Below are 27427 nucleotides of genomic sequence, written 5' to 3'. Positions count from 1 at the left end.
TGTGGCTATAAGGAGACTGTGTAATCCCAAGAGAATTGAACCTTTTATCCTGCTGTCATCTCCCAAGACCAGGCTGTTATTAATGGTCCCGGTTGGTGTGCTAAGGAAAAACAACGGGCTCATTTGCGTTCGATATCTTCCTTTCACAAGTGACTGGAGAAGAGCAGAGATAAAATGGGATGCTGTCAGAGAAGTGAAGGGGGGAAAGTTGCACTATTAAATGAAGCATGTTCTTTAAAAAGTGGCAATATGCATTCATTTGGAATTGATTTGTCTTCTGTATTTGGATCAGTGAAGCAGTTAACAGTCAAGGTTCAGCACCACAGAAAAATTGTAAGAAACCAAAGATGTCACGTGCAGTGACTTTGTTGGTGTTTTGAAGCCGTTCCCTGTGACAGGCACTGTCATACTCAAATCTTCTCCAGTGGTTTTAGACACAGGGATGTAAGTGGAATGAGAATTGATCTGGACAAAAATCAGGCTAGTCATCTGAATATTTCAAGCATATCTCGTCATGGTTCTTGAAGCTTTTATACAAGGTTGCTAGTCATTATTGAATTTACCAGTTGAACAGGAAGATGGGATTTTTTGAGTGAAAAAGAATAGCTGTTTTTAGTAGGTCTCCTTCTAATGCATAACTTACTAAAGTTAACCCTTGGAGTAGTGAGTTTTTTCATGCTCGCTGGCCCCCGGGAGTGAGTTAGTTTTTTTTTTTTTCAAAAAATGAAATTAATTTTAGTTATAGTTTTTTTTTAAAGTTTTTATTAATTTTAATGGAGGGACATAAATAAATCTGGGTATATAAGTTCAAGAAAACATGTCCAGGTTATCTTGTTAATCAATTATGTCGCATGCCCATCACCCAAAGTCAGATTGTCCTCCGTCACCTTCTATCTAGTTTTCTTTGTGCCTCTCCCCCTCCCCCTTCCCCTCCCCCTCCCTCCCCTACCCCCAACTACCACACTCTTGTCCATGTCTCTTAGTCTCATTTTTATGTCCCACCTACGTATGGAATAGTGCAGTTTTAGGTTTTTTCTGATTTACTTTGTCTGTATATATCTTTTGATCTCTGCGCTTATTTCTTCTTTGACCTATTCATTTTTTAAAAGTATGTTGTTTAGTTTCCACATTTTTGTGGGTTTTTTCCCTCTTTTTTGCAGTTGAATTTTAGTTTCAAGGCTTTATGATAAGAAAATATGCTTGGTACAATTTTAATTTTTCTGAATTTGCTGATGTTATTTTGTGGCCCAACATATGGTCAATTCTTGAGAATGTTCCATGCACACTAGAGAAAAATGTATACTCTGTCACTTTGGCATGAAATGTCCTGTAGATGTCTATCATATCCAGGTGCTCTAGTGTTTCGTTTAAGGCCAATATATCTTTATTGATTTTCTGTTTGGATGAACGATCTAGAGCCATCAGCAGTGTATTGAGGTCTCCAAGTGTGATTGTATTTTTGTCAGTTTTTGTTTTAAGGTCAATAAGTAACTGTCTTATATATTTTGGTGCTCCTTGGTTTGGTGCATATATATTAAAAATTGTTATGTCTTCTTGATTCAGTGTCCCCTTAATCATTATGAAATGACCATTTTTGTCTCTGAGTACTTTTGCCATCTTATAGTCAGCATTATTAGGTATGAGTATTGCTACACCTGCTTTTTTGGGGGATGTTATTTTCTTGGAGTATTGTTTTCCAGCCTTTCACTTTGAATTTGTTTTTATCCTTGTTGCTTAGATGTGTTTCTTGTAGGCAGCATACAGTTGGATTTTTTTCATTAGTTCTGCTACTCTGAGTCTTTTTATTGATGAGTTTAATCCATTTACATATAGTGTAATTATTGACACTTGTGGGTTCCCTATTGCCATTTTATAAATTGCTTTCTGTTAGTTTTGTATTTTGTTTGATTCTTCTCTTTTGTTTTTCTGTCCTGCCTGACCAGGTGGTGGCGCAGTGGATAGAGTGTTGGACTTTGATGCGGAGGATCCAGGTTCAAAACCCCGAGGTTGCCAGCTTAAGTGCGGACACAGCTTGAGCCCAAGGTCGCTGGCTTGAGTCAAGGGTCACTCAGTCTGCTGTAGCCCCCCCCTTCCGGTCAAGGCACATATGTTTTTCTGTCCTTTGTTTTTGTTTGGTTGTATTCTATACTCCTTTCCTCTGTTACTATCTTTTTTAAGTCATGTGCTTCTGTGGTGCTTTTTTCAGGGGTGGTTACCATTAAGTAATGAAAACGGTTCCTACCCGGTTTATTGTAGTATACTATCTTGTGAGTACTTCTGCACTCCATTGTCCTTTGCTACTATTAATCTCCGTCCTCTCCCCCCTTTTTTTGTTTTTGTTGTCACGGTTTAAATTTGGTTTTATTGTGTTCTTGGTGAAGCTTTTACTTGTGGTTTTGTTTTGTTTTGTTCTTTGTATCTGGTTGGAAATCCCCCTTTAGTAATTCCTGGAGTGGGGGTTTTCTAATGATAAATTCCCTCATCTTTTCTGTATCTGTGAATGTTTTTATTTCTCCTTCGTATTTGAAGGATAGCTTTGATGGGTATAGTATTCTTGGCTGAAAGTTCCTCTCTTTCAGGACTTTAAATATTGGGGTCCACTCTCTTCTAGCTTGTAGAGTTTCTGCTGAGAAATCTGATGATAATCTAATGGGCCTTCCTTTATATGTTGTATTCTTCTTTTCCCTGGCTTCCCTGAGAATTTTTTCTTTATCGTTGGTTTGTGCCAATTTCATTATGATGTGCCTTAGAGTAGGTTTGTTGGGGCTAAGAGAACTCGGAGTAGTGTTTGCTTCTTGAATTTGAGGCTTTAGTTTTTTCCACAGGCTTGGGAAGTTCTCATCTATTATTTGTTTGAATATGTTCTCCATTCCGTTTTCTCTCTCTTCTCCCTCTGATATACTTATTATTCTTATGTTAGTCTTTCTGATGGAGTCAGACAATTTCTATAGGGCTTTCTCATTTTTTTTAAATTTTTGAGTCTCTTCTTTCTGTTGTGCCTCAAGTTGCTTGTCTTCTATGTCACTAATCCTACCTTTTATCTGGCTTGTTCTATTAGCTAAGCTTGTTACTTTGTTTTTCAGTTCGTGACTTGAGTTTTTCATCTCTGTTTGATTTGTTTTTATAGTTTCAATTTCCTTGGTAATATATTCTTTGTGTTCATTGAGTTGTTTTCTGAGCTCCCTAAATTTCCTTTCTGTGTTTTCTTGTATATCTCTGAGTATTTTTAGTATTTTTATTTTAAATTCTCTGTCATTTAGCTTCAAGGTTTCCAATATATTAAATTTTTTCTCCATAGATTTTTTCTCATTTATCTGTGCTACCTCTCTGTCTTTCGTATCTATGATATTCGATTTCCTTTTCCTTAATGGCACCTGAGGGTGGTTTTGTTGATAGTACTAATGAGAATTAATAAAGAATAAAAAGTAAAAAAAAATTATTATTTCCTTTTTTCTCTCTCCTCTCCTCTCCCCTCCTCCTTGAGAAAAAAAATGTGATGAACTGTGAATTATATTGTGCTAAATAGAACAAAAACTACCTATAACAGAGGGCCTGAGTTGGGGAGAAGTAAAAAAGGGGCAAAAAAGGAGGTATGGACCCACAAAATGCAAAAAAGGAAAAAATATGGGTCAAGAATAAAATGATTTGCTTTTAAGTGATGGTTGATCAAGAGATATAATGAGAGTGATATGAGGGAAACAGGAAAAAGGGAAGAAGAAAAAAAATAAAAAAATTACTATTGTATTTAGTGGCGCATAAACTAGATAAAATGGAGAGCCAGGGTTGGGAGCACTACTAATGAGTTTCAAAAAGCTTATTAAAAAGCACCCAAAGTGCTACAAAGAAAAATTTGAGTCCCAAATAAAATACTTTGTTTGTGATTGAGGATTGAATGAGAGGAAAAGTAAAGGAGAAAAGAAGAAACTAATATAGAGGGAGAAAAAAAGAAAGAGGAAAAAACGAAAAGAAGAAAAAAGAAATAAGAAAAAAGAGAGAGAGAGAGAGAGTTAAGGGTTTTGGAGTGCAACCTTCATAGATGCAAAGGAAGAAGAATGGAAAGAAAATGGGAGGTGTAACACTTATGGGTAGTGTAGTTCAAGAACAGGAAAGAGTAAGACTGGCAGAGAATTAAATGACCAAAGTGGAAGAAGAAGTAAATAAGACAAGAAGATGAAAGAAAGAAAGAAACAAACAAAATAAAATGGAAAAGGTTATAAAGTCTGTGGATTTTTCTTGATTTTGAGAGGTTATCTTCTTGCTTTTTCTTTTCTCTCTCTCTTCCTGGTCAGTGACTCTGTTACCCCGGGCTCTGCCCCTGTGGCACGCTTAGGTAGAGGTTTGCAGTTGATAAGTCTCTATGGCGATGTCATATATTATGCTTCAGTCTCGTTGGCAGTCGAGACTCGTTAGCATTTGCAGGTTCCGACAATGAGAGAGTTTGTTTTCCTGGAGCCTCTCTCCTAGTCTTTCCTTCCTGAATTAGCAGCCTGATGATCCAGCTATGGGGTTGCTGCTGACTCTGCTTGGAGAGTAAGAGGCTCAAAGAGCTGGTAAATCCCCACTCTACCCCCACTCAGTGCAGGGCTCTGGGTAAGGCTCGATCAGTCAGAGCCGCTAGCATAATCAGGCGGGGCTGGGAGCCAATTGTTTTCAAGGTGCCTTTCTATGCGCCTCTAGGCATGTCCAGTATGCCTCAGCACTCTGTGGGACCACTTTTCCCAGGCTTTTGGCACTTTGTAGCTTGTTTTGGCTGGGTAGAAGATGCCCTAGTCGCTGTTTGCAAAACAGGAGGTCTTACAAGCTGCCAAATCCCTCTTTTTAACATATAGCTCTGAGGACGAAAGCTCTGCCAATCAGAAGTTGCCCCCACCCCTACGTGCATAGCAAGAGGCACTAAAAATATCATGCCTCTTGTCTTAGATCGTTGAACTGAGTGAGATCTTGTCAGTTAGGGTTGCATAGGTCAGTTGGGAGGTGAGCAGACTGTGGGTTAAGCTAATCCTTCCCGGGTCTGTTAGCTTGTATGGCTGGGTGAGGCGCCTTGCCCGCCCAGAGAAGTTTGAGCGTAGGGAATTTCGCTTTCATGCACTCCCCGCGCGCCGCTCTTCAGGGCGCAGGGGCGACACCAAGACTCCGGTCACAGCTCACGCAAAGGCCTCTGACTCTACCCCTCTGTCCGGGAACACGGGTGCCCACTCCCGGGGCGCTAAGAGGAACCTCTCACCCACTGTCCGCACTCGCTGACCAGGATATCGGGGTGGCCACCCCTCGCCCAGGGTGAGGCCCCCCACCCCCTGCCCAGAGAAGTTTGAGCATAGGGAAGTTCGCTTTCGTGCACTCCCCACACACTGCTCTTCAGGGTGCAGGGGCGACCCCAAGACTCTGGTCTCAGCCCACATAAAGGCCTCTGACTCTGCCCCTCTGTCCGGTAACACAGACGCCCACTCTTGGGGTGCTAGGAGGAACCTCTCACCCACTATCCACGCTCACCGACCAGGAGATCGGGGCTAATGGCTGCCGCACTTGCCTGTCTTTGTCTGGGTTTGGCGTGGGTGTTAGCTTGTGTTGACTGGGTCGCAACAAGCACAGTCTTTCCTCGGCTTGGATGTCTGTGCCGCAGCCTGGCTCTATTCACCCCCTTTGCCCGCCTTAGTTCCTATTTTCTCAGTTCCGAGTGAAAGCAGCCCTTGTTTAGGTTAGTGAGATAGGCGGAGTGTTCCTTTCTCCATCGTATTTCCTTCAGGGTTGATTATATATTTAGTCAGTTTTCCGCTCGATCATACCTTCGTGTTCAGTGTGGGACTTCTAGATGCTCCAAGGATAGATTTTTCTGTCTCTGGTTAAAGAACTTGTTGAAATTTTGGGGAGATTTATTGGTATCACTCCTCATGGTGCCATTTCTTTGACGTCCCTAGTTATAGTTTTATTAACTTAAAATCATGTTTGTTTGATAACCAATTTATGGAAACAAGAAGAACATACATTAGCCTTTTTTTAATATTGTCTTACACATTTTTAAAATAAATCAATTGTACTCTGTTTATTTACTTTTTTTTTAGATTTCATTTATTCATTTTTATTAGAGAGAGAGGGGAGAGAGAGAGGGGGGGGATAAATAGAGAGAGAACAGGGGGAGGAGCAGGAAGCATCAACTCCCATATGTGCCTTGACCAGGCAAGCCCGGGGTTTTGAACCGGCGACCTCAGCATTCCAGGTTGACGCTTTATCCACTGCGCCACCACAGGTCAGGCCTCAATTGTACTCTGGATGGTCAGGAGGCACGAGGATGTACATGAACATTTGTACTACTCAAAGGATTAAGGATGTCTCTAATTTGAACTGGTTTTTGAGGCATGAGTCCAAATTCATAAGAGCCAGATTACAGGTTATTTTTAAGAAATATATTTTAATACTTTTAATGAACATATGGCTTGCTATAAAACCTTCTAATAACAAGGTTTTAGAAGACACACTCTAATGAATAGATGTTATATTTAAATAGGATATCAATTTTCAGGCACACATATGTGTTCTTGAAACATGTGAAAGGAAGACCTTTTTTGCTTTGCTTGCTTGACAAAACCTTGTTTTTCAGTTTGAGTGTGGCTTTCTTTAGGACAATGGACTGAATTAGCACTACAACATGTAATTAGGGGTATGGGAATTTGTGAAGCTTTTTAAACTGATGTTTCTAACAGAAAGAGTTGAAGTCACTTCCAAAATCTCCTAATTTCTGCCTGGAGAGTTGCTTAGACATGGAGACCTTCGGACTTCATGCTTGTCATCTGTTTGGATTCTCTGGGGTTAGTAAGACTAGTGATTGGGTTAGCAGACAGGGTTTCTTATTTTAGAATGGATTCTGCTCTAAAACAATAGGTCTGAAAGGCATTCTATTTCTTTATTTTCTAAAGCCAAATATCACCAACTTGATTTTTCACTCTTTAGGTTTTTTCATTTTTTTCCCCACTGGCCCTACTATTGGCCTGACATGACACTGAGGAAAATAGTACGCGTAGTGGAAAAGAACATTTTAATTTATGGACTAAGAACTGGGTGTAACATTGTTCGGCCCAGTTGCCCAGCACAGTAATGGCACTAGGCATTACCATAGTAGCAGTTAATAGGTAGAAGCAATGTCATTAATGAAGTTAATAACACAATCAATCTGATTTGTATGTAGAATAACTAAAAAGCTCAAAGGCAATGGTCCAGTAATAGCTGAATGTAAGCTGATAGGGAACATCCTTTCATCACTGTCTGATTATTTCCTAGTCTAATTTGGGATAAATATAATTTTACTGAGTGATCAGTTTAGTGTACTGTCATGAATCAAAAAGACAGAATGCCTGATTCTTGTTGAAAATCAGGGGTGTCTTTTAAAGGATTTACCAAGCAGTTGGATGGATATTCGTGGACCACCTAAAATGTACACGTCACAGTAGGTTGTCAGAGCTAAACATTTGTCCATTTTGTGATTAAATTTCTCTTGTATGAGAAAAGTATTTGTTTTTGAATTATGTGCAGCATAATTCATGGGCAGCAGCCCATGTACTTATTTTAGATGCTATCTGGTACTTTTCCTAACAATTTCAGGTTAAAGATCATTAGAAATCAGGAAAGCAGAATCCATAGAGTCTTATTTTTGCTTTTTATGATAATAATTGGTAGTGAGTCAGTGGTTAGCCAGCCCATCCCTGGGCTGAGCTTAGCTCTGACTTTTTAAAAAAAATTTACTGTGAAAATCAAATTTAACAGGGGTGACATTAATCAATAAGAGTACATAGGTTTCAGGTAAACATCTCTATAGCACTTGAACTATTGATTGTGTTGTGTGCCCATCACCCAAGGTCAAATCATTTTCCATCACCACATATTTGTCCTTCTTTACTCCCTCCCTCACCCCTCCCTCCACACTCCCTCCCCTGGTAACCACTTCACTATTATCTATGTTCATGAGTCTCACTTTTATATCCCACCTATGTGTGAAATCATATAGTTCTTAGCTTTCTCTGATTTACTTATTTCACTCAGTATAATGTTCTCAAGGTCCAAACATGTTGTCGTAAATGGCAATATGTCATCGTTTCTTATGGCTGAGTAGTATTCCATTGTATGTATGTACCACATCTTCTTCATCCAATACTCTATTGAAGGACACTTTGGTTGTTTCCCTGTTTTGGCCACTGTAAATAATGCTGCAACAAACATGGGGGTGCATGTGTCTTTTTGTACCAATGTTTTCAAGTTTTTTTGGTAGATACCCCATAGAGGGATTGCTGGGTCATATGGTAATTCTATTCTTAATTTTTTGAGGAACCACCATACTTTCTTCCATAATGGCTGTGCCAGTTTATATTCCCACCAGCATTGAATGAGGGTTTTTTTTTCTCCACAGCCTCTCCAACACTTGTTATTACCTGTCTTGTTGATAACAGCTAACCTAACAGGTGTGAGGTGGTATCTCATTGTAGTTTTGATTTGCATTTCTCTAATAGCTAGTGAAGATGAGCATTTTTTTCACTATCTGTTGGCCATTTGTATGTCTTCTTGGGAGAAGTATTTGTTCAGGTCCTTTACCCATTTCTAAAAATTGAGTTCTGTGCTTGTTTGTTGCTGAGTTTGTGAGTTCTTTATATATTTTGAATGTTAATCCCTTATTGGAGCTCTTGTTTGTAAATATCATCTCCCACTTGGTTGGTTGACATTTTGTTTGCTGTTGGTTTCTTTTGTTGTGCAGAAGCTTTTTAGTTTGATGTAGTCCCATTCATTTATTTTTTCCTTTACTTCCCTTGCCTTTGGGTCAAATTCATAAATTGTTCTCTATAGCCAAAGTCCATAAGTTTAGTAACTATATTTCCTTCTATGTAATTTATTGTTTCAGATCTTGTATTTAGGTCTTTGATCCATTTTGAATTAATTTTTTGTGCAAGGGGACAAACTATAGTCACGTTTTATCCTTTTGCATGTGGCTTTCCAATGTTCCCAGCACCATTTGTTGAAGAGACTTTCTTTTCTCCATTGTGTGTTTTTGGCTCCTTAGTCAAAGGTTATTTGTCCATATATATGTGGTTTTATTTCTGGGCTGTCAATTCTGTTCCATTGGTCGGTGTGCCTGTTTTTCTGCCAAATACCATGGCATTTTGATTATCGTGGCTCTACAGAATAATTTGAAGTCAGGTAGTATGGTACCTCTGGTTTTTTCTTTTTTCTCAGGATTACTTTGTCTGGGGTTTTTCATGGTTCCATACAGACCTGGTGATTTTTTGTTTTATTTCTTTTAAAAAGTGACAATAGGAATTTAATGGGGATCACATTAAATTAGTATATTGCTCTGGGTAATATGGCCATTTTAACTATGTTGATTCTTCCAATCCATGAACATGGAATATTTTTCCATTTCATTGTGTGTTTTTCAATTTCTTCCAACAATGCTTTCTAGTTTTCAGTATATAGGTCCTTCACATCCTTTGTTAAGTTTATTCCTAAGTAGTGTATTTTTTTATTACAATTGTAAAGGGATTATTTTTTTTTAGTTCATTTTTTGAAGTTTCATGGTTAGAGTATAGGAAGGCAGTGAACTTTTATATATGATTTTGTATCCTGTCACTTTACTGTATTGTTTTATTGTGTCTAATAGTATTTCGGGAGAGTCTTTGGGGTTTTCTATATATAAGATCATGTCATCTGCAAAAAGTGATACCTTTACTTCTTTCTCAATATGGATGCTCTTTATTTCTTCCTCTGCCTGATTGCTCTAAGACTTCCAGTACTATGTTGAATAAGAGTGGAGAGGGCAACCTTGTTTTGTTCCTGATTTTAGAGGTAAAGCCTTCATTTTTTCACCATTTAGTATTGTATTAGCTGATGGTTTGTCATAGATAGCCTTTATTATGTTGAAGCACTTTCCTTCTATACCCATTTTATTGGGTGTTTCAAACATAAATGATGTTATATCTTATCAAATGTCTTTTTTGCATCTATTGATAGGATAATATGATTTTTGTTCTTTGTTTTGTTAATGTGGTGTATTACATTGATTGATTTCTGTATGTTGAACCATCCTTGTGCTCCTGGAATGAATCTCCCCTTGATTGTGGTGTATTTTTTTAAATGTATTGTTGTATTTTATTTGCTAGTATTTTGTTTAGGATTTATGCATCTGTGTTTATTAGAGATATTGCTCTGTAGTTTCCTTTTTTTGTGTTGTCCTTGCCAGGTTTTGGTATCAGGGTTATGTTGGCTTCATTGAATGTGTTAGGGAGTATTGCTTCTTTTTTCTATATTTTGGAAGACTTTGAGAGAATAAATACCAGCTCTTCTTTGAATATTTGGTAGAATTTACTAGTATAGCCATATGGTCCTGGACATTTATTTTAGGGAAGTTTGTGATAATTGTTTCTATTTCCATCCTGCTTATATAAGGGTCTATTTATGTTTTCACTTCTTCATGACTCAGTCTAGGAAGAGTGTATAGTTCTAGGAATTTATCCATTTCTTCTACATTGTTGAATTTGGTGGCATATAATCTTTCATAGTATTATAGTACAATGCTCACAAAATTAGGGGATCAGGGAATGTGCAGATACTCCAGTGCTTTCAGCCTTCTGTATAGTGCATTTTCACCAATGAAATAAAAGTTGGTTTTGCATTTTATTTGCATAGTCAAATCACTTTCTTTGTCTTGTCGTTTGCTTTTCTGATGTTCTTGTTTAATAAAAAAAAGCAAATGCTTTTTTTAATCGCTTTATATTCATTTTGAAATATCCCCTAATTTTTGTGAGTATTATAGGATCCTTTATGTATCTGTGATGTCTGTTCCAATTTCTCCTCCTTCATTTCAGATTTTGTGTATGAGTCCTTTTTTCCTTATGGTGTCTAGCCAGGGGCTTGTCAATTTTATCGATCTTTTCAATGAACCAGTTCTTTTTTGTATTAATATTTTTCTATAGTGTTTTCTCTGTTTCATAGCTCTGAGTTTTGATCTCAATATATAGCAGCAGATCTAGAGATAAGATGCTTAGAATAGCTTAAGGTTTTTTTATTTTTATTTTTATTTTTTATTTTTTTTCCATTTTTCTGAAGCTGGAAACAGGGAGAGACAGTCAGACAGACTCCCGCATGCACCCGACCGGGATCCACCCGGCACGCCCACCAGGGGCGACGTTCTGCCCACCAGGGGGCGATGCTCTGCTCATCCTGGGCGTCGCCATGTTGCAACCAGAGCCACTCTAGCGCCTGAGGCAGAGGCCACAGAGCCATCCCCAGCGCCCGGGCCATCTTTGCTCCAATGGAGCCTTGGCTGCGGGAGGGGACGAGAGAGACAGAGAGGAAAGCGCGGCAGAGGGGTGGAGAAGCAAATGGGCACTTCTCCTGTATGCCCTGGCCGGGAATCGAACCCGGGTCCTCCGCATGCTAGGCCGATGCTCTACTGCTGAGCCAACCGGCCAGGGCAGCTTAAGGTTTTTTAACAACTAAAAGGTAAATGTCGCTCTTTAGTTTCAAAACCCTTACATATCTTTTTTTAGCCTAGGCATCTTCAGAGCACGTAGATTTTGTGCTACTTGCTGAAGGACTTGGGAATATAAGGACTTCCCAGTGCACATAGCTCCACTTCTTTTCTTTGTCTCCCACTGGCTAGTTGGAGCTGGATCAGTTCACTCATAGAGGACTTAGTACACAACCTCAGTTTATAGCCTGGACACTGTACCATTATAATACCAGGATTCCATTCTTAAAACAACTAGCATTTAATAAAACAGCATTTTTGAAAGCCATCATTTATGAAGTTAAAATAAAAAATAGTTATCTGAAATTCTTTAGTCACTATAGAAAATATGACCATTTTCCTCATATCTTGAAAATTCAGCTTTCAAAAGATTGTTTCTTTCCTCCTGGGTACCTGGGGGAAGCTGCCCCTAGGTGATGACTTGATCTTCTTTGAAATGTGGAAGAAAAAGCAGAAGGATTCAACTTTTGTATATTGTTGAGCTTATCTTCAGAGGCCAGAAATACAGGGTACTCATGTACTCAAAACCGGTTAACAGTTTTGAGTATATGAAATGTAGAGTTTATTCATGTATTACTGTTTATGATTATTTTCCATATGATCAATTGTCAACCTGCTTTTGCCCCACATGGTGTTTAGCATTTCAAGAATAGCTTGTTTGACCTTTTCAGTAATTTGTCATAGATTTAATTTAGATGGAAATTTGGTGTGTTTTTCTTTTTAAAAAGAATAATATATATATTTTAAATTAAATATCATGTCACAACTTGAAAATTTGCAATTTTCAAAACACTGGAATTTTATTTTTCTCATAATTATGTATTTTCTAAGGCCTATGTAAAAACCTGACCTCTCCTCTTCCCCGACAAATTTTACTTATTTAACAAAGGTGAAGGTTTATGGGGAGAAAGTCATATCATAAATTCACAAATTTAGTATTTCTACCAGTGAAGACCAGCTGATGGTGGGTAGCTGAGACCACAGAGAGCGACATCGCGTTTAGTGGGGGACCACCGTGTATCATTTCTTTTGTGGATCTGCAGTGCAGGGAAAAGCTAAATGGAGAATCAGAGGAGAGCCCCAACTTATGAGGCTCATCAAAACTGCCTTGGGCACCTGGTGGTGCAGGGATCACGACGTGTGGAGATACAGAACAGAGTGATTGAGGACTCCCACTCTCACACGGGCAAGCACAGAAAGGACCACAGTGGAACACATCATTAGCTTTAGTTAGGCATAAGCCAGCCGTGCAGGCCTCAACATGAGGGCCTCATTCTGTCTGGTTGGGAGGCAGTTAGGAAAGCCTTCAAAGAGAAGGAAATATGCCACCTGGGTCCTTTAAATAAGTGGAATTTTGCCACACATAGAAGTAGGAATAGTGTTCCAGGAAGGGGGTGGTGGAAAGGACTTGCACCGAGGCCGGTGGTATGAAAGGCATGGGAGTGTTTGGGACGCTGCCCGCTGACTGCTGTGGGCAGTGGGGGTTGTTTATGGTGGAGTGTGTTTGTGTTGCGGAGGATGGCTGTAGGGGTAGGTGATCTCACAAAGTTGGGGTCAGGTTGGAAAGAACTTGGAATGCCATGGATACCTTGCAAAGGATTTAAAACTTCATCCTGTAGATGTGAAACCTCAAAGTTTTAAGTAGGGTAGCGACAATACTCAGATGGTTGCAGTAGCGAGTAGGAGATAACAGGTGAGAGATGGACTTACTGGGGGCTGAGGAGCCGGGAGAGAGTCCTGGAAGCAGTCCAGAGTTGAACAGGAGTGTAGGAATGGAATGGACAGGCCTTCGAGAGTCTTTTTAACAGAAGACCTAAATACACTTGATGGTAGAAATGAGAGAGAGGAGTGAAGTAGGGTTTTAGGCTGTGTCACTGGATTAGTAGAAATGAGAGACTAGAGGAGACAGAAGTTTGGAAATGGAGATACTGTTTTTTACTTTGGTTAGGATGAGAGGCTGGCCAGTAGGTTTATCTAGAAAGAGCCAGTATGCAGCTGGAAAGATGAGGTTTGCACATGGGAGAGATGAAAAGTTTGGTACAGGTTAGGGCCATGCAGAGATAGGTGGAAACTGAAAACAACAGATTTTCCAGGGGGAGGATATAAGACAGGGTGAATAGAGGGCTGAGGGTCCAGCCTTGGAGATCGTTGACATTTGATGAGAGGAAGAGCAGTGGGGGAGATAGAGAAAAAAAAATGGTGAAAGGAGAGTACTATGTCATAGAAGAAGAAGAGAAAGTTTTAGGAAGGGGGCCAAGACCCTAAGAGGCCACACAGAAGATCGATAGGATGAACACAGACATCATTGGAATGAGCAGTTTGGGAGACCCCACTCCCCGGGCGCCCAGAGCTCCTGATTCTAGTCCAGTGGTAGTGGGGAGAGAAGTCCGACAGCAGAGGCAGGGGGTCTGGAGGAAGCTGGCTACCCACAGCCTGCCATTTTTACAATACGAGTACAATTCAGTCCGGCTGGAAGGCCCCACATTCAGTTTCAAACACACAGTGCTTATATTTCACAGATGATAGAGTGCAACTTGCTTTGACCTCTTTGTATTTTAAAACTTTGTAATTCTGTGTCCCAGTTTCTGTTCCTAGGGAATTTATTTTGGGGGGTTGTCTGAAGGTTTTATGGACTCTCAAACCGTTTTTCTTGCTGCCTTCCTTGCTGCCACCAGCCCCTCCCAGCCTAGCTCCAGCTCCCTCTGCCTTCTCACCTCTCTCAGAGCCGTGTGACACACATATCGTTTTGTTGTGTAATGAAGTCAAAGGGCTTAAACTCTTCATTCATGAGTTTCTGCTTCTAATATTTTTAATTAGCTTTCCTGGAACAGGGAAGTGTCTTCGAGTAATTTCTATTTACTGCAAGAACAATAACAATTTATACTAATCTTATATCCCCTAAAAAGACCGGAGAGCTTTGTCTTTGGGCAGCCTGAAGAAGGCACAGGAGTGTTGTGTTTGGCTAAGTGAGAAAGCAGGTAGAGTTGCACAGCGGGGGGTGGCAGCTCCCCCCCCACACACACACAGGGTGGCCCTGCACTGTGGTCACCTTCCAGGCTTGCAAGGCTGGCGCCCAGCTAGCAGGGGGCCTCAGTCCAGCTCAGGGCATTGAAAAGGACCTCAGAGAAGTTATAAAACCTAAGTATTCTTTTTTGTCCATTACTACCTGTGCGACTGAGCCTCCATGTTTTCACTATGAAATAGAAGTGGTGTTAACTTCCTTTACACTTCTTGAGGTTGTTAAATCGAATTAGTTGATACATGCCTAAGCACTTTGGAAATACCAAGTAGTTAGTACACAACATCTGGTACCCTATGATTATAACATTTCTTTCTCCTTTAAGGGGGTAATGAATGAAAAGGTTTATCAGATTTTTTCAATGTATCTGTCCCAGGTAATGCCATTTAGTAGAACCAGGAAGACTTTATTTATTTATATTTTTTATTGTGGTAATATATGTATGTATATATATATATGTATATATATAACATAAAATGTATCATTTTAGACATTTTTAAGTGTGCAGTTTAGTGACATTGAGTACATTCACATTTTTATGTAACCATCACCACCATCCATCTCTAAAACATTTTTATCTTCCCAGAGACTCTGTCCCCACTAAACAATACTGTCTTTTCCCTCCCCAGCTGCCAACCACCATTCTCCTTTCTGTCTATAAATTTGCCTACTCAAGGTACCGCATATACATGGGATTATGCACTCTTTGCCCTTTTGATTCTGGCCTATTTCATTTAGTATATGGTCTTCATGGTTCATTCATGGTATAACCTGGGTCAGAACTCCATTCCTTTTTATGGCTGACTATTCCCTGGCATGTCTATACCACATGCATTTATCCTTTCATCTGTTAATGGATATTTGGGTTGTCTCCTCCTTTTGGCTGTGGTGAACAATGCCAATAGGAACATGGGTTTGTAAATATCTGTTTGACTCCCTGATATCAATTTATTAGATTATACCAAGAAGTGGAATTTATGGATCTGTGCCCCATTGTCCTGCCCTCACCATAGGATCACAGGTAGTCTATCCCTTCTGCAGTCAGGGACAAAGGTAGAGAAGCTCTTGATCCAGGAACCACCTTACCTTGACATAAGCTTCCTGCAGCAGCCACCAGCACGGCACCTGATGGCAGCCTCTAACGGTCTAACCCCTTCCTCATTATGTCACGGTCAAGGGGAAGATTCACACAGAAGCCGTACTTCCCACTCAGGGAAAGAGTGATCCACAAAACAAAAAGCACTTTTCCCTATTATGGGCTCCTGATAGCAACAGCTAAGCACAGAACCTCCTCTGTGTTGGCTGCAGTCTGTTAGCTACACACAGACCTTGCAGAGGCAGGAGGCTGGTGGGTGCAGAGTGGGGTCTGCTAGCAGTTCTCCATCTGAGATCTGGCAGCTTGGAGGCCACTGCTAAAGGGCTTCTCCACCTTCTGGAAAATGGACGTAGTAAATTCAACAGACTCACGAGAGAAACTACTGTGGTATTTTCAGCATCAGGGACCCAAGTGGCAAATAGGGAAACTGAAAATGAATGCATAGAATTCCTCACTCATGATGTTAGAGTCCTGGTCTTTCCTCACTGATCTTTCTCCTCTCCAACGTAGTTCTTGTTCCATTTCCTGGAGGGTAACATGAGGGGGCATGTATGTAGTCATTCACAGTTTCTTCCATCTAAGAATCCTCACTTACTTTGAGAGGAATCCACCTGGGTCTCTCCCTACGACAGAGCTCGGGGAGGGACAGTTGCTGGGTTAGGGGACTCCTGGAAGTTGTATAACTTGGTCTTTCGGGGCAAAAGCCATTGGCAGTGACCAAGTGTTACTGGGAACGTCCGATTCCATACATCACTCTGGGATAAATCTGTTGTGCGTTTTCATGTATTTATATTTCATTACTGCTTTTCTGGCTGGTTCCGTGTGAGGCACCTGGTACTGTGAGGGAAGATTCCTACTTGGTCGCTAATTTGTGGTTTGAGTAGAACACCTCAGTTCCACTTGGTTCTCTTGTGGAATGTCTTCTCTTCTGCCCTTCAGATTTATATAATTAGATACAGATCTTGAAGATAGACTCCTCTCATGGGAGTTAATGTTCCATTCAGAGAGCTGTTGCAAATACTCAGTTAATTGTACTAAGTAGAGTGAATTCCTCTCACTGGAAAGGGTTTTAAAAATATCTATTTGCATTTCTTTGGTCCATGACAGATGTATATCCCTTCAGATGGTGAAGGAGAGGGAGAGAGAAGTCTGTTCTCCTTGCTTAGGCATCTCTTCGATGTTGACTGAAGAACAAAGGCCCTGGAGGCATGGGTGTTGGGATAACATTGGTCCTTCCAGTAGTTTCTTTCTCTTTTCTTTCTTTCTTTTTTTATTCACTGAGAGGAGGAGAGGCATAGAGACAGGCTCCCACATATGCCGCGACTAGGATCTACCCAGCAAGCCCAATAGGGGATGATGCTTTGCCCATCTGGGGCATCGCTCCATTGTTCAACAACTGAGCTCTTAGAGCCTGAGGCAGAGGCCATGGAGCCATTCTTAGTGCCCGGGCCAACTGGCTCCAATCAAACCATGGCTGCAAGAGGGGAAGAGAGAGAGAGAGAAGTGAGAAGAGGAGGGGTAGAGAAGCAGATGGGCACTTCTCCTGTGTGCTCTGACTGGGAGTTGAACCCGGGACTTTACATGCTGGGCTGATACTCTATCACTGAGCCAACTGGCCAGGGCCCCAATGGTTTCTTTTGATGCAGGAGGGGTTGTCTCTCATTATAACTGTGTAGAAGCCATGTTTAGTGTATCTCTGAATATAAAAGAGAAAGTCTAGGGACAGAGAATGACTCTGTGTCCTGTACTTTTCCTTGACCTGTGTGTAGAGATCCAAGTTACTGAGATCTGGAGTAGACAATGGAGGAATCTGTTTTGGTCTCAGAGTCATTGGGGATATTTTGCCCACAGCCCAAGCACTGCACCCAGACACTGCCTTTTGGTAAACACAGGAGGTGGCAGGAGGGAGGGACCAGGTAGCTACTGAGGACTGGCTCAGGGCTCACTGACCACAGGGGACTTCTCTGGAGAAATGGGGTGTCCGGACTCTGGTGCTAGTTACATTTGTAGCTTGTTGCTCTGCCCTTGCAGAGTTTATTGATATTTTCAGGCAGGAAAGTCTCTCCCACTCAGGGCGTCATTTGTGTCTTTGTTTGGTTTAGCTTGAAGAGCTACATGCCTCTCCCTACAACTAATTAACTCTGTGTCAATGCTTTCATGGTGCACTACCTCACACGTTAGTTATGTCCTTACCTACCTGTAAGAATTAATTAAATGTTTGCAGAGTGCTCTGAAATTTTCTTGGGATGAAAGGGCCTGCGAATAATCTAGAAATTTTAATATGACTTTTGGTCTACACAGGGGTGGGGTGCTGACAACTTGAGATGGAGGCGGCCTTTCTCTGTAGGAACCATCCTGGGAACATCTCTGTTTGCTCCCAAGTGACTGCTACAGTGTTGTTCTGCAGGGCGGCAAGGGGCCCTCGGAGGCAGCCAAACCTATGCAACATCCACGTGTCCCTTTGCATGAAGGCACGCCTGTGTGTGCGTGTGTGTGTGCGCGCGCGCGTGTGTGTGCGTGTGTGAGTGAGTGTGTGTGTGCGTGCGTGTGTGTGTGTGTGCACGTGCGTGTGTGTGTTCTTCTTTGCATAAAAAAGTATGGTCAGGAGTGAGGCTGGATAATAAAATAACAGTAATGCTAGTGGTTGTTCATGTCGCTGTTATTGCTCAAACTTTGGTAGTGGGATTGGAGCAACCGTTGTGGAACCCCAAACTCCTGAATCTAAACTGCTTTTTTTTCTCCCTTTTTCTTCACAGCGGGGCATTTTCTGAAGTGGTCTTAGCCGAAGAGAAGGCGACTGGAAAGCTCTTTGCAGTGAAGTGCATCCCTAAGAAGGCGCTGAAGGGCAAGGAAAGCAGCATAGAGAATGAGATAGCGGTTCTTAGAAAGTAAGTGTCAGGAGCACGGCCTCCTTCCCTGGCTGACTCGGGACCCTCTGTCCCTGATCCGAGGGAGGGGAAGCCTGTAGGTGCTGGCCTTCCGGAGTTCAAAGAGTATGACCAGAACACTGGCCGGCAGGGAGTGGGTGGGCTCTGTCAATGGTGACTGACGATCCAGAGCAATTTTCACCAATATGTATTAAGTCTTACAGCATGCGCAGCAGTCATTTGATGTAGTTACTTTTTCCTAAGATCACAGTAGTCAAGTAGACTGGGTTCTGAACTGAGACTATGACACTCACTCTAGCTGGTGACCTTGGGCCAGTTTACTGAACTCTGAGCCTCTTCTGTGAAATGAAGTTAATAATATTTCTCTACATATAATCTCAGGATTAAGTGGAATGGTGCATCACAAGTGTTTGTAAAGCCTTTTTAACAGCGCCTGTTATGTAGTAAGTGGTAGCTACTAGTATTATTATTGTTGTAATTGCTTTATTTTATAATAAGGAGATACAGTTCAGAGAATATGCCTGACCAGGCAGTGGCACAGTGGATAGAACATTGGACTGGGACGTGGAGGACCCAGGTTCAAGACCCCGAGGTCACTAGCTTGAGCACAGGTTCACCAGCTTGAGTGCGGTGTCGCTGGCTTGAGCCTGGGATCATAGACATGATCCCAAAAGTCTCTGGCTTGAAGCTCAAGGTCGCTGGCTTGAGCAAGGGGTCACTCACTCTGCTGTAGCCCCCTGGTCAAGGCACATATGAGAAAGTAATCATTGAATAACTAAGGAGACTAAGGAGCTGCAGTGAAGAATTGATGCTCTCATATCTCTCTCTTCCTGTCTGTCCCTATCTGTCCCTCTCTCTGTCTCTCTGTCACCCCCCCCCCCAAAATAAATAAAGTTCCGAGAATAGAGAATAAAGAGAATAGAGTTCAATGCCTCACAGAATTTGTAATGCCAACCTCACCAATGTTATTTCCACACTTTTTGACAAGTCTACTTCCTATTACACATGACACCTGGCACCCAGAAAGTTCTGTAGAGTTCACTATTTAAGTGTTTCACATCTTCATTGAGTTTTATTTTTGCTCTCCATGTGAAATAGAACCAAATCAAAACCCCACCTTGGGTACAATGGCACACACAGAATCATTACAGTGGGGCTGGACCTGCCCAAAAGCTGACATCTCACTGATGTGGTGTCCATCATGATCAAGCCATTCCCTGTGTTCACAAGGTTTGGGGAACAGACCCATACATTGTACCTGCTTTTGCCTGTTTGGAGTGTATCTGAACACTGTGCTATGGAAGTTTTAAGAACTTCTATTAATAACAGATTTTAGAAATATCCTTGAAATTTTTGGGGTTTGGAACCAGCATAGAGTAAGAATCCTGTCAAGAGAAACAAAACAGAATGGAAACAAGCCTTGTAGGGTCTTAAAACAAAGTGTCACACCCACACAATATTTCTGAATAACACATTCCTCCCACGTCTGTGTCAGGGACCGACAGCACCCTTTGATTGATGCTTTGTACAGACCCAGCACACCGAGGTGGTCGCAGAGTGCGTCCTGTTCTGTATCATGTGTGATATGTGCTCTAGAACAGGTGGATTTGAATAGCTCCTTAATGTAAGGGTTTGCACTTACTTATTTGGTTGTTTGGATGGTTTCTAGGTTTCCTGGATTATATATTTAAGACCCAAAGAGTTCCAGATTGTCCTGTGGAGAATTGCATGAAATGATTCCATGGAAGAGAATGGGGGAAAGCAGGAAAACACTGTTAATGAAACATTTATTTAAACTGCCCATTTTCTAATATGAAATCAGCACTTGGATAAGAGGGTATTTGCTAGGTATTAAGTTGCTGCTGTGTTGCAGTTATTTGACATTTTAGATGGAATTCTAGGTGGGCTCAGAGCCTTTCAGAGGTTCTTTGGGCACAGGAGCTGCCCATACCTGAATTGAGGATGCTGCCTTTATTTTTTATGTGGCTCCTTAGAAGCCACAAAGACAGGGGCATCAGTGTTATTTTCCATCTACATGGGCAGGTGAGATGAAGGTAGACCTCATACATTATGCTGGTTTATGCCAGTCATTCTCCTTTTTTTTTTTTTTTTTTTAATAAATTTTTATTAATGGTAATGGGATGACATTAATAAATCAGGGTACATATATTCAAAGAAAACATGTCTAGGTTATTTTGTCATCAAATTATGTTGCAAACCCCTCGCCCAAAGTCAGATTGTCCTCTGTCACCCTCTATCTAGTTCTCTGTGCCCCTCCCCCTCCCCCTAACTCTCTCCCTCCCTCCCTCCCATGTCCTCCCTCCCCCCCCACCCTTGGTAACCACCACACTCTTGTCCATGTCTCTTAGTATCATTTTTATGCTCCACCAATGTATGGAATCATGTAGTTCTTGTTTTTTTCTGATTTGCTTATTTCACTCCTTATAATGTTATCAAGATCCCACCATTTTGCTGTAAATGATCTGATGTCATCATTTCTTATGGCTGAGTAGTATTCCATAGTGTATATGTGCCACATCTTCTTTATTCAGTCTTCTATTGAAGGGCTTTTTGGTTGTTTCCATGTCTTGGCCACTGTGAACAGTGCTGCAATGAACATGGGGCTACATGTGTCTTCACGTATCAATGTTTCTGAGGTTTTGGGGTATATACCCAGTAGAGGGATTGCTGGGTCATAAGGTAGTTCTATTTGCAGTTTTTTGAGGAACCACCATACTTTCCTCCATAATGGTTGTACTACTTTACAGTCCCACCAACAGTGAATGAGGGTTCCTTTTTCTCCACAGCCTCTCCAACATTTGCTATTACCCGTCTTGTTGATAATAGCTAATCTAACAGGAGTGAGGTGGTATCTCATTGTAGTTTTGATTTGCATTTCTCTAATAACTAATGAAGCTGAGCATCTTTTCATATATCTGTTGGCCATTTGTATCTCTTCCTGGGAGAAGTGTCTGTTCATGTCCTCTTCCCATTTTTTTATTGGATTGTTTGTTTGTTTGTTGTTGAGTTTTATGAGTTCTTTGTAAATTTTGGATATTAGGCCCTTATCTGAGCTGTCGTTTGAAAATATCAGTTCCCATAGAGTTGGCTGTCTGTTTATTTTGATATCAGTTTCTCTTGCTGAGCAAAAACTTTTAATTCTGATGTAGTCCCATTCATTTATCTTTGCCTTCACTTCTCTTGCCATTGGAGTCAAGTTCATAAAATGTTCTTTAAAACCCAGGTCCATGATTTTAGTACCTATGACTTCTTCTATGTACTTTATTGTTTCAGGTCTTATATTTAGGTCTTTGATCCATTTTGAATTAATTTTAGTACACGGGGACAGGCTGTAGTCGAGTTTCATTCTTTTGCATGTGGCTTTCCAGTTTTCCCAACACCATTTGTTGAAGAGGCTTTCTTTTCTCCATTGTGTGTTGTTGGCCCCTTTATCAAAGATTATTTGACCATATATATGTGGTTTTATTTCTGGGCTTTCTATTCTGTTCCATTGGTCTGAGTGTCTATTTTTTTGCCAATACCATGCTGTTTTGATTATCGTGGCCCTATAATATAGTTTAAAGTCAGGTATTGTAATGCCCCCAGCTTCATTCTTTTTCCTTAGGATTGTTTTGGCTATTCGGGGTTTTTTATAGTTCCATATAAATCTGATGATTTTTTGTTCCATTTCTTTAAAAAATCTCATAGGGATTTTGATGGGAATTGCATTAAATTTGTATATTGCTTTGGGTAATATGGCCATTTTGATTATATTTATTCTTCCTATCCAAGAACAAGGAATATTTTTCCATCTCATTGTATCTTTTTCGATTTCCCTTAACAATGCTTTGTAATTTTCATTATATAGGTCCTTTACGTTCTTTGTTATGTTTATTCCTAGGTATTTTATTTTTTTTGTTGCAATCGTGAAGGGGATTATTTTTTTGAGTTCGTTTTCTAATATTTCATTGTTGGCATATAGAAAGGCTATGGACTTTTGTATGTTAATTTTGTATCCTGCCACCTTACTGTATTGGTTTATTGTTTCTAATAATCTTTTTGTGGAGTCCTTCGGGTTTTCGATGTATAGGATCATATCATCAGCAAAAAGTGATAGCTTTACTTCTTCTTTTCCGATATGGATGCCTTTTATTTCTTTGTCTTGTCTGATTGCTCTGGCCAGAACTTCTAGCACCACGTTGAATAAGAGTGGAGAGAGTGGACAACCCTGTCTTGTTCCTGATTTAAGGTAGAAAGTCCTCAGTTTTATGCCGTTTAATAGGATGTTGGCTGATGGTTTATCATATATGGCCTTTATCATGTTGAGATATTTTCCTTCTATACCCATTTTGTTGAGAGTCTTAAACATAAAATTGTGTTGTATTTTATCAAAAGCCTTTTCTGCATCTATTGATAAGATCATGTGGTTTTTGTTCTTTGTTTTGTTGATATGGTGTATTATGTTAACCGTTTTACGTATGTTGAACCATCCTTGAGATTCTGGGATGAATCCCACTTGATCATGATGTATTATTTTTTTAATATGTTGTTGTATTCGGTTTGCCAGTATTTTGTTTAGTATTTTAGCATCTGTATTCATTAGAGATATTGGTCTGTAGTTTTCTTTCTTTGTGCCATCCTTGCCAGGTTTTGGTATGAGGGTTATGTTGGCCTCATAAAATGTGTTTGGAAGTATTGCTTCTTCTTCAATTTTTTGGAAGACTTTGAGTAGAATAGGAACCAAGTCTTCTTTGAATGTTTGATAGAATTCACTAGTATAACCGTCTGGGCCTGGACTTTTATTTTTGGGGAGATTTTAAATAGTTTTTTCTATTTCCTCCCTGCTGATTGGTCTGTTTAGGCTTTCTGCTTCTTCATGACTCAGTCTAGGAAGGTTGTATTGTTCTAGGAATTTATCCATTTCTTCTAGATTGTTGTATTTGGTGGCATATAATTTTTCATAGTATTCTACAATAATTCTTTGTATATCTATGATGTCTGTGGTGATCTCTCCTCTTTCATTTTGGATTTTATTTATTTGAGTCCTGTGTCTTTTTTCCTTGGTGAGTCTTGCCAAGGGTTTGTCAATTTTGTTGATCTTTTCAAAGAACCAGCTCCTTGTTTTATTGATTTTTTCTATAGTTTTTCTGTTCTCTATTTCATTTATTTCTGCTCTGATTTTTATTATCTCCTTTCTTCGGCTGGTTTTGGGTTGTCTTTGTTCTTCTTTTTCTAGTTCCTTAAGGTGTGAAGTTAAGTGGTTTACTTCGGCTCTCTCTTGTTTGTTCATATAGGCCTGAAGTGATATGAGCTTTCCTCTTATTACTGCTTTTGCTGCATCCCAGAGATTCTGATATGTCGTATTTTCATTTTCATTTGTCTGTATATATCTTTTGATTTCTGCGCTTATTTCTTCTTTGACCCATTCATTTTTTAGAAGTATGTTGTTTAGTTTCCACATTTTTGTGGGTTTTTCCCCCTCTTTTTTGCAGTTGAATTCTAGTTTCAAGGCTTTATGATCAGAAAATATGCTTGGTACAATTTCAATTTTTCTAAATTTGCTGATATTGTCTTTGTGGCCCAACATATGGTCAATTCTTGAGAATGTTCCATGTACACTAGAGAAAAATGTATACTCTGTCGCTTTGGGATGAAGTGTCCTGTAGATGTCTATCATATCCAGGTGTTCTAGTATTTCGTTTAAGGCCACTATATCTTTATTGATTCTCTGTTTGGATGACCGATCTAGATTCGTCAGCGGTGTATTGAGGTCTCCAAGTATGATTGTATTTTTGTTAGTTTTTGTTTTAAGGTCAATAAGTAGCTGTCTTATATATTTTGGTGCTCCTTGGTTTGGTGCATATATATTAAGGATTGTTATGTCTTCTTGATTCAACTTCCCCTTAGTCATTATGAAATGACCATTTTTGTCTCTGAGTACTTTTTCTGTCTTGTAGTCAGCATTATTAGATATGAGTATTGCTACACCTGCTTTTTTTTGGGTGTTGTTTGCTTGGAGTATTGTTTTCCAGCCTTTCACTTTGAATTTGTTTTTATCCTTGTTGCTTAGATGTGTTTCTTGTAGGCAGCATACAGTTGGATTTTCTTCTTTAATCCATTCTGCTACTCTGTGTCTTTTTATTGGTAAGTTTAATCCATTTACATTTAGTGTAATTATTGACACTTGTGGGTTCCCTACTGCCATTTTATAAATTGCTTTCTGTTAGTTTTGTATCTAGTTTGATTCTTCTCTTTTGTTTTCCTATCATTTGTTTTTGTTTGTTTGTGTTCCATACTTCTTTCCTCTGTTGCTACCTTTTTTAAGTCAAGTGTTTTTGTGGTGGTTTTTTTAAGGGTGGTTACCATTAAGTAATGAAAAGGGTACCTACCATATTCATTGTAGTACCCTATCTTATAAGTATTTCTGCACTTCATCATCCTTTGCTACTGTTAATCTCCGCCCTCTCCCCCCTTTTTTTCCTTTGTTGTCACAGTTTAAGTTTGGTTTTATTGTGTTCTTGGTGGAGCTGTTACTTGTGGTGTTGTTTTCTTTTGTTCTTTGAATGTGGTTGGAAAACCCCCCTTAGTATTTCCTGGAGTGGGGGCTTTCTGTTGATAAATTCTCTCATCTTTTCTGTATTTGTGAATGTTTTTATATCTCCTTCATACTTGAAGGATAGCTTTGATGGGTATAGTATTCTTGGCTGAAAGTTCCTCTCTTTCAGGGCTTTGAATATTGGGGTCCACTCTCTTCTAGCTTGTAGAGTTTCTGCTGAGAAATCTGATGATAATCTAATAGGCCTTCCTTTATATGTTGTACTCTTCTTTTCCCTGGCTGCCTTGAGAATTTTTTCTTTGTCATTGGTTTGTGTCATCTTTATTATGATGTGCCTTGAAGTGGGTTTGTTGGGGTTAAGAAAACTCGGTGTTCTGTTTGCTTCTTGAATTTGAGGCTTTAGTTCCTTCCACAGGCTTGGGAAGTTCTCGTCTATTATTTGTTTGAGTATATTCTCCATTCCATTTTCTTTCTCTTCTCCCTCTGATATACCTATTATTCTTATGTTATTCTTTCTGATGGAGTCAGACAATTCCTGTAGGGCTTTCTCATTTTTTATTATTTTTGAGTCTCTTTCTTCTTCTCTCTGTTGTGCCTCAAGTTGTTTGTCTTCTATTTCACTAATCCTATCTTCAATCTGGGCTGTTCTGTTAGCTAAGCTTGTTACCTCGTTTTTCAGCTCGTGAATTGAGTTTTTCATTTCTGTTTGATTTGTTTTTATAGTTTCAATTTCCTTGGTAATATATTCTTTGTGTTCATTGAGTTGTTTTCTGATCTCCCTATATTGCCTTTCTGTGTTTTCTTGTATATCTCTGAGTATTTTTAAGATTTCTATTTTAAATTCTCTGTCATTTAGCTCCAAGGCTTCCAATATGTTAAGTCTTTTCTCCATAGATTTTTCCACATCTATTTGTGTTACCTCTCTTTCTTTTGTATCCATAATATTCGATTTCCTCTTTCTTATCGGCATCTGAGGGTGGTCTTATTGATAGCACTAATTAGAATTAATAAAGAGTAAAAAGAAAAAAAAAAAAGGGTAAAACACCCCACAAAAAAAAACAGTAATAATTTATTATTTCCCCCTTTTTTTCTCTTTTCTCTTTCCCTCCTGTCCCCTCCTCAGGGAAATATCGTGCCTATAATGGAGGGCCTGATTTGGGGTGAAGAGTTCAAGGGGCAAAAAAAAGGGAGTAGGGACCTACTAAATGCAAAAAAAAAAAAAGGAAGAAAATCTTAGACAAGCATAAGATGATTTGCTTGTAAGTGATGGTCAACTAAGAGATATAATGAGAGGGATAAGAGGGAATCAGAAAAAAGGACCAAAAAAGAATAATAAAGAAGAAAAAATAAAAATAATAAGTAAAAATCTGTTGTATTAAGTGGAGCGAAGACTAAATACAATGGAGACCTTGGGTTGGGAGGACCCAAAATGCCACAAAAATAAACAAACAAGAGAAAAAAAAATAAAAACAAAAGCAAAAAAGAGAAATAAAGCCAAAAAAAAGCCTTGAGTCCCAAATTAACTAATTTGTTCATGATTGAGGATTATATGGGAGGAAAGTAAAATGAGAAAAGAAAAAACGAATAGAAAGGAAAAAATAAGAAAAAGAGAAAAACGAAGGAAGAAATAAAATAGGAGAAAAAAACAAAATAAAGCAAGACAAAAAAAACAAAAAAAAACAAAAGAGGAGAGAGTGAGAGTTAAGTGTTTTGGAGTATAACTTTAAAGGAGGGTGAGGATGAAGAAGAAAAATAAAATGCAACACTCATGGGTAGTGTAGTTCAAGAAAGGGGAAGCATAAGATGGGCAGAGAATAGAAGGACCGAGGTGGAGGAAATAAAGGCAAAAAGATAGAAGAAACAAACAACAACAACAGCAACAACAAAAAAAATTAGTGGATCAAGTTGTAACGTCTGTGGGTTTTTCTTGATTTTGAGAGGTTAACTTCTTCCTTTTTCTTTTCTCTCCCTCTTCCTGGTCGGTGACTCTGTACCCCAGGCTCTGCCCCTGTGTCACCCTTAGGTAGGGATTTGCAGTTGATGGGATTCTATGGCAATGTCATATAATTGGCTTTAGTCTTGCTGGAAGTAAAGGCTTGTTGGCGTTTGCAGGGTCCAACGATGAGAGAGTTTGCTTTCCTGGATTCTCTCTCCTAGTCCCCCCTTTCTGAATTAGCAGCCTGGTGATCCAGCTATAAGGCTGCAACTGCTTCTGCCTGGGGAGTAAGAGGCTCAAAGAGCTGGGAAATCCCCACTCTATCCCCACTCAGTGCAAGGCTTTGGGAAAGGCTCTGAGAGTCAGGGCCTCCAGTGTAATCAGGTGGGGGTGGGAGTCAATTGTTGTCAAGGTGACTGTTCAGCG

The 27427-nt window shown here is 39.8% G+C and overlaps 1 protein-coding gene across 3 annotated transcripts in view; it reads left to right on the top strand.

The window, feature by feature from the left end:
- Positions 1-27427, top strand: part of CAMK1D (calcium/calmodulin dependent protein kinase ID) — a 537115-nt gene that overhangs the window by 170328 nt on the left and 339360 nt on the right. For all 3 annotated transcript variants that reach the window (XM_066278887.1, XM_066278885.1, XM_066278886.1), the window contains exon 2: positions 18378-18509. In XM_066278887.1, the coding sequence (XP_066134984.1) occupies positions 18378-18509 (132 nt within the window). The remainder of the gene's footprint in view (positions 1-18377; positions 18510-27427) is intronic.

This window comes from Saccopteryx bilineata, chromosome 5, assembly GCF_036850765.1.
Source record: "Saccopteryx bilineata isolate mSacBil1 chromosome 5, mSacBil1_pri_phased_curated, whole genome shotgun sequence".
NCBI lineage: Eukaryota > Metazoa > Chordata > Mammalia > Chiroptera > Emballonuridae > Saccopteryx > Saccopteryx bilineata.
Note: the sequence above shows the minus strand (reverse complement) of the source record. Positions and strands in the feature narration are given on the sequence as shown.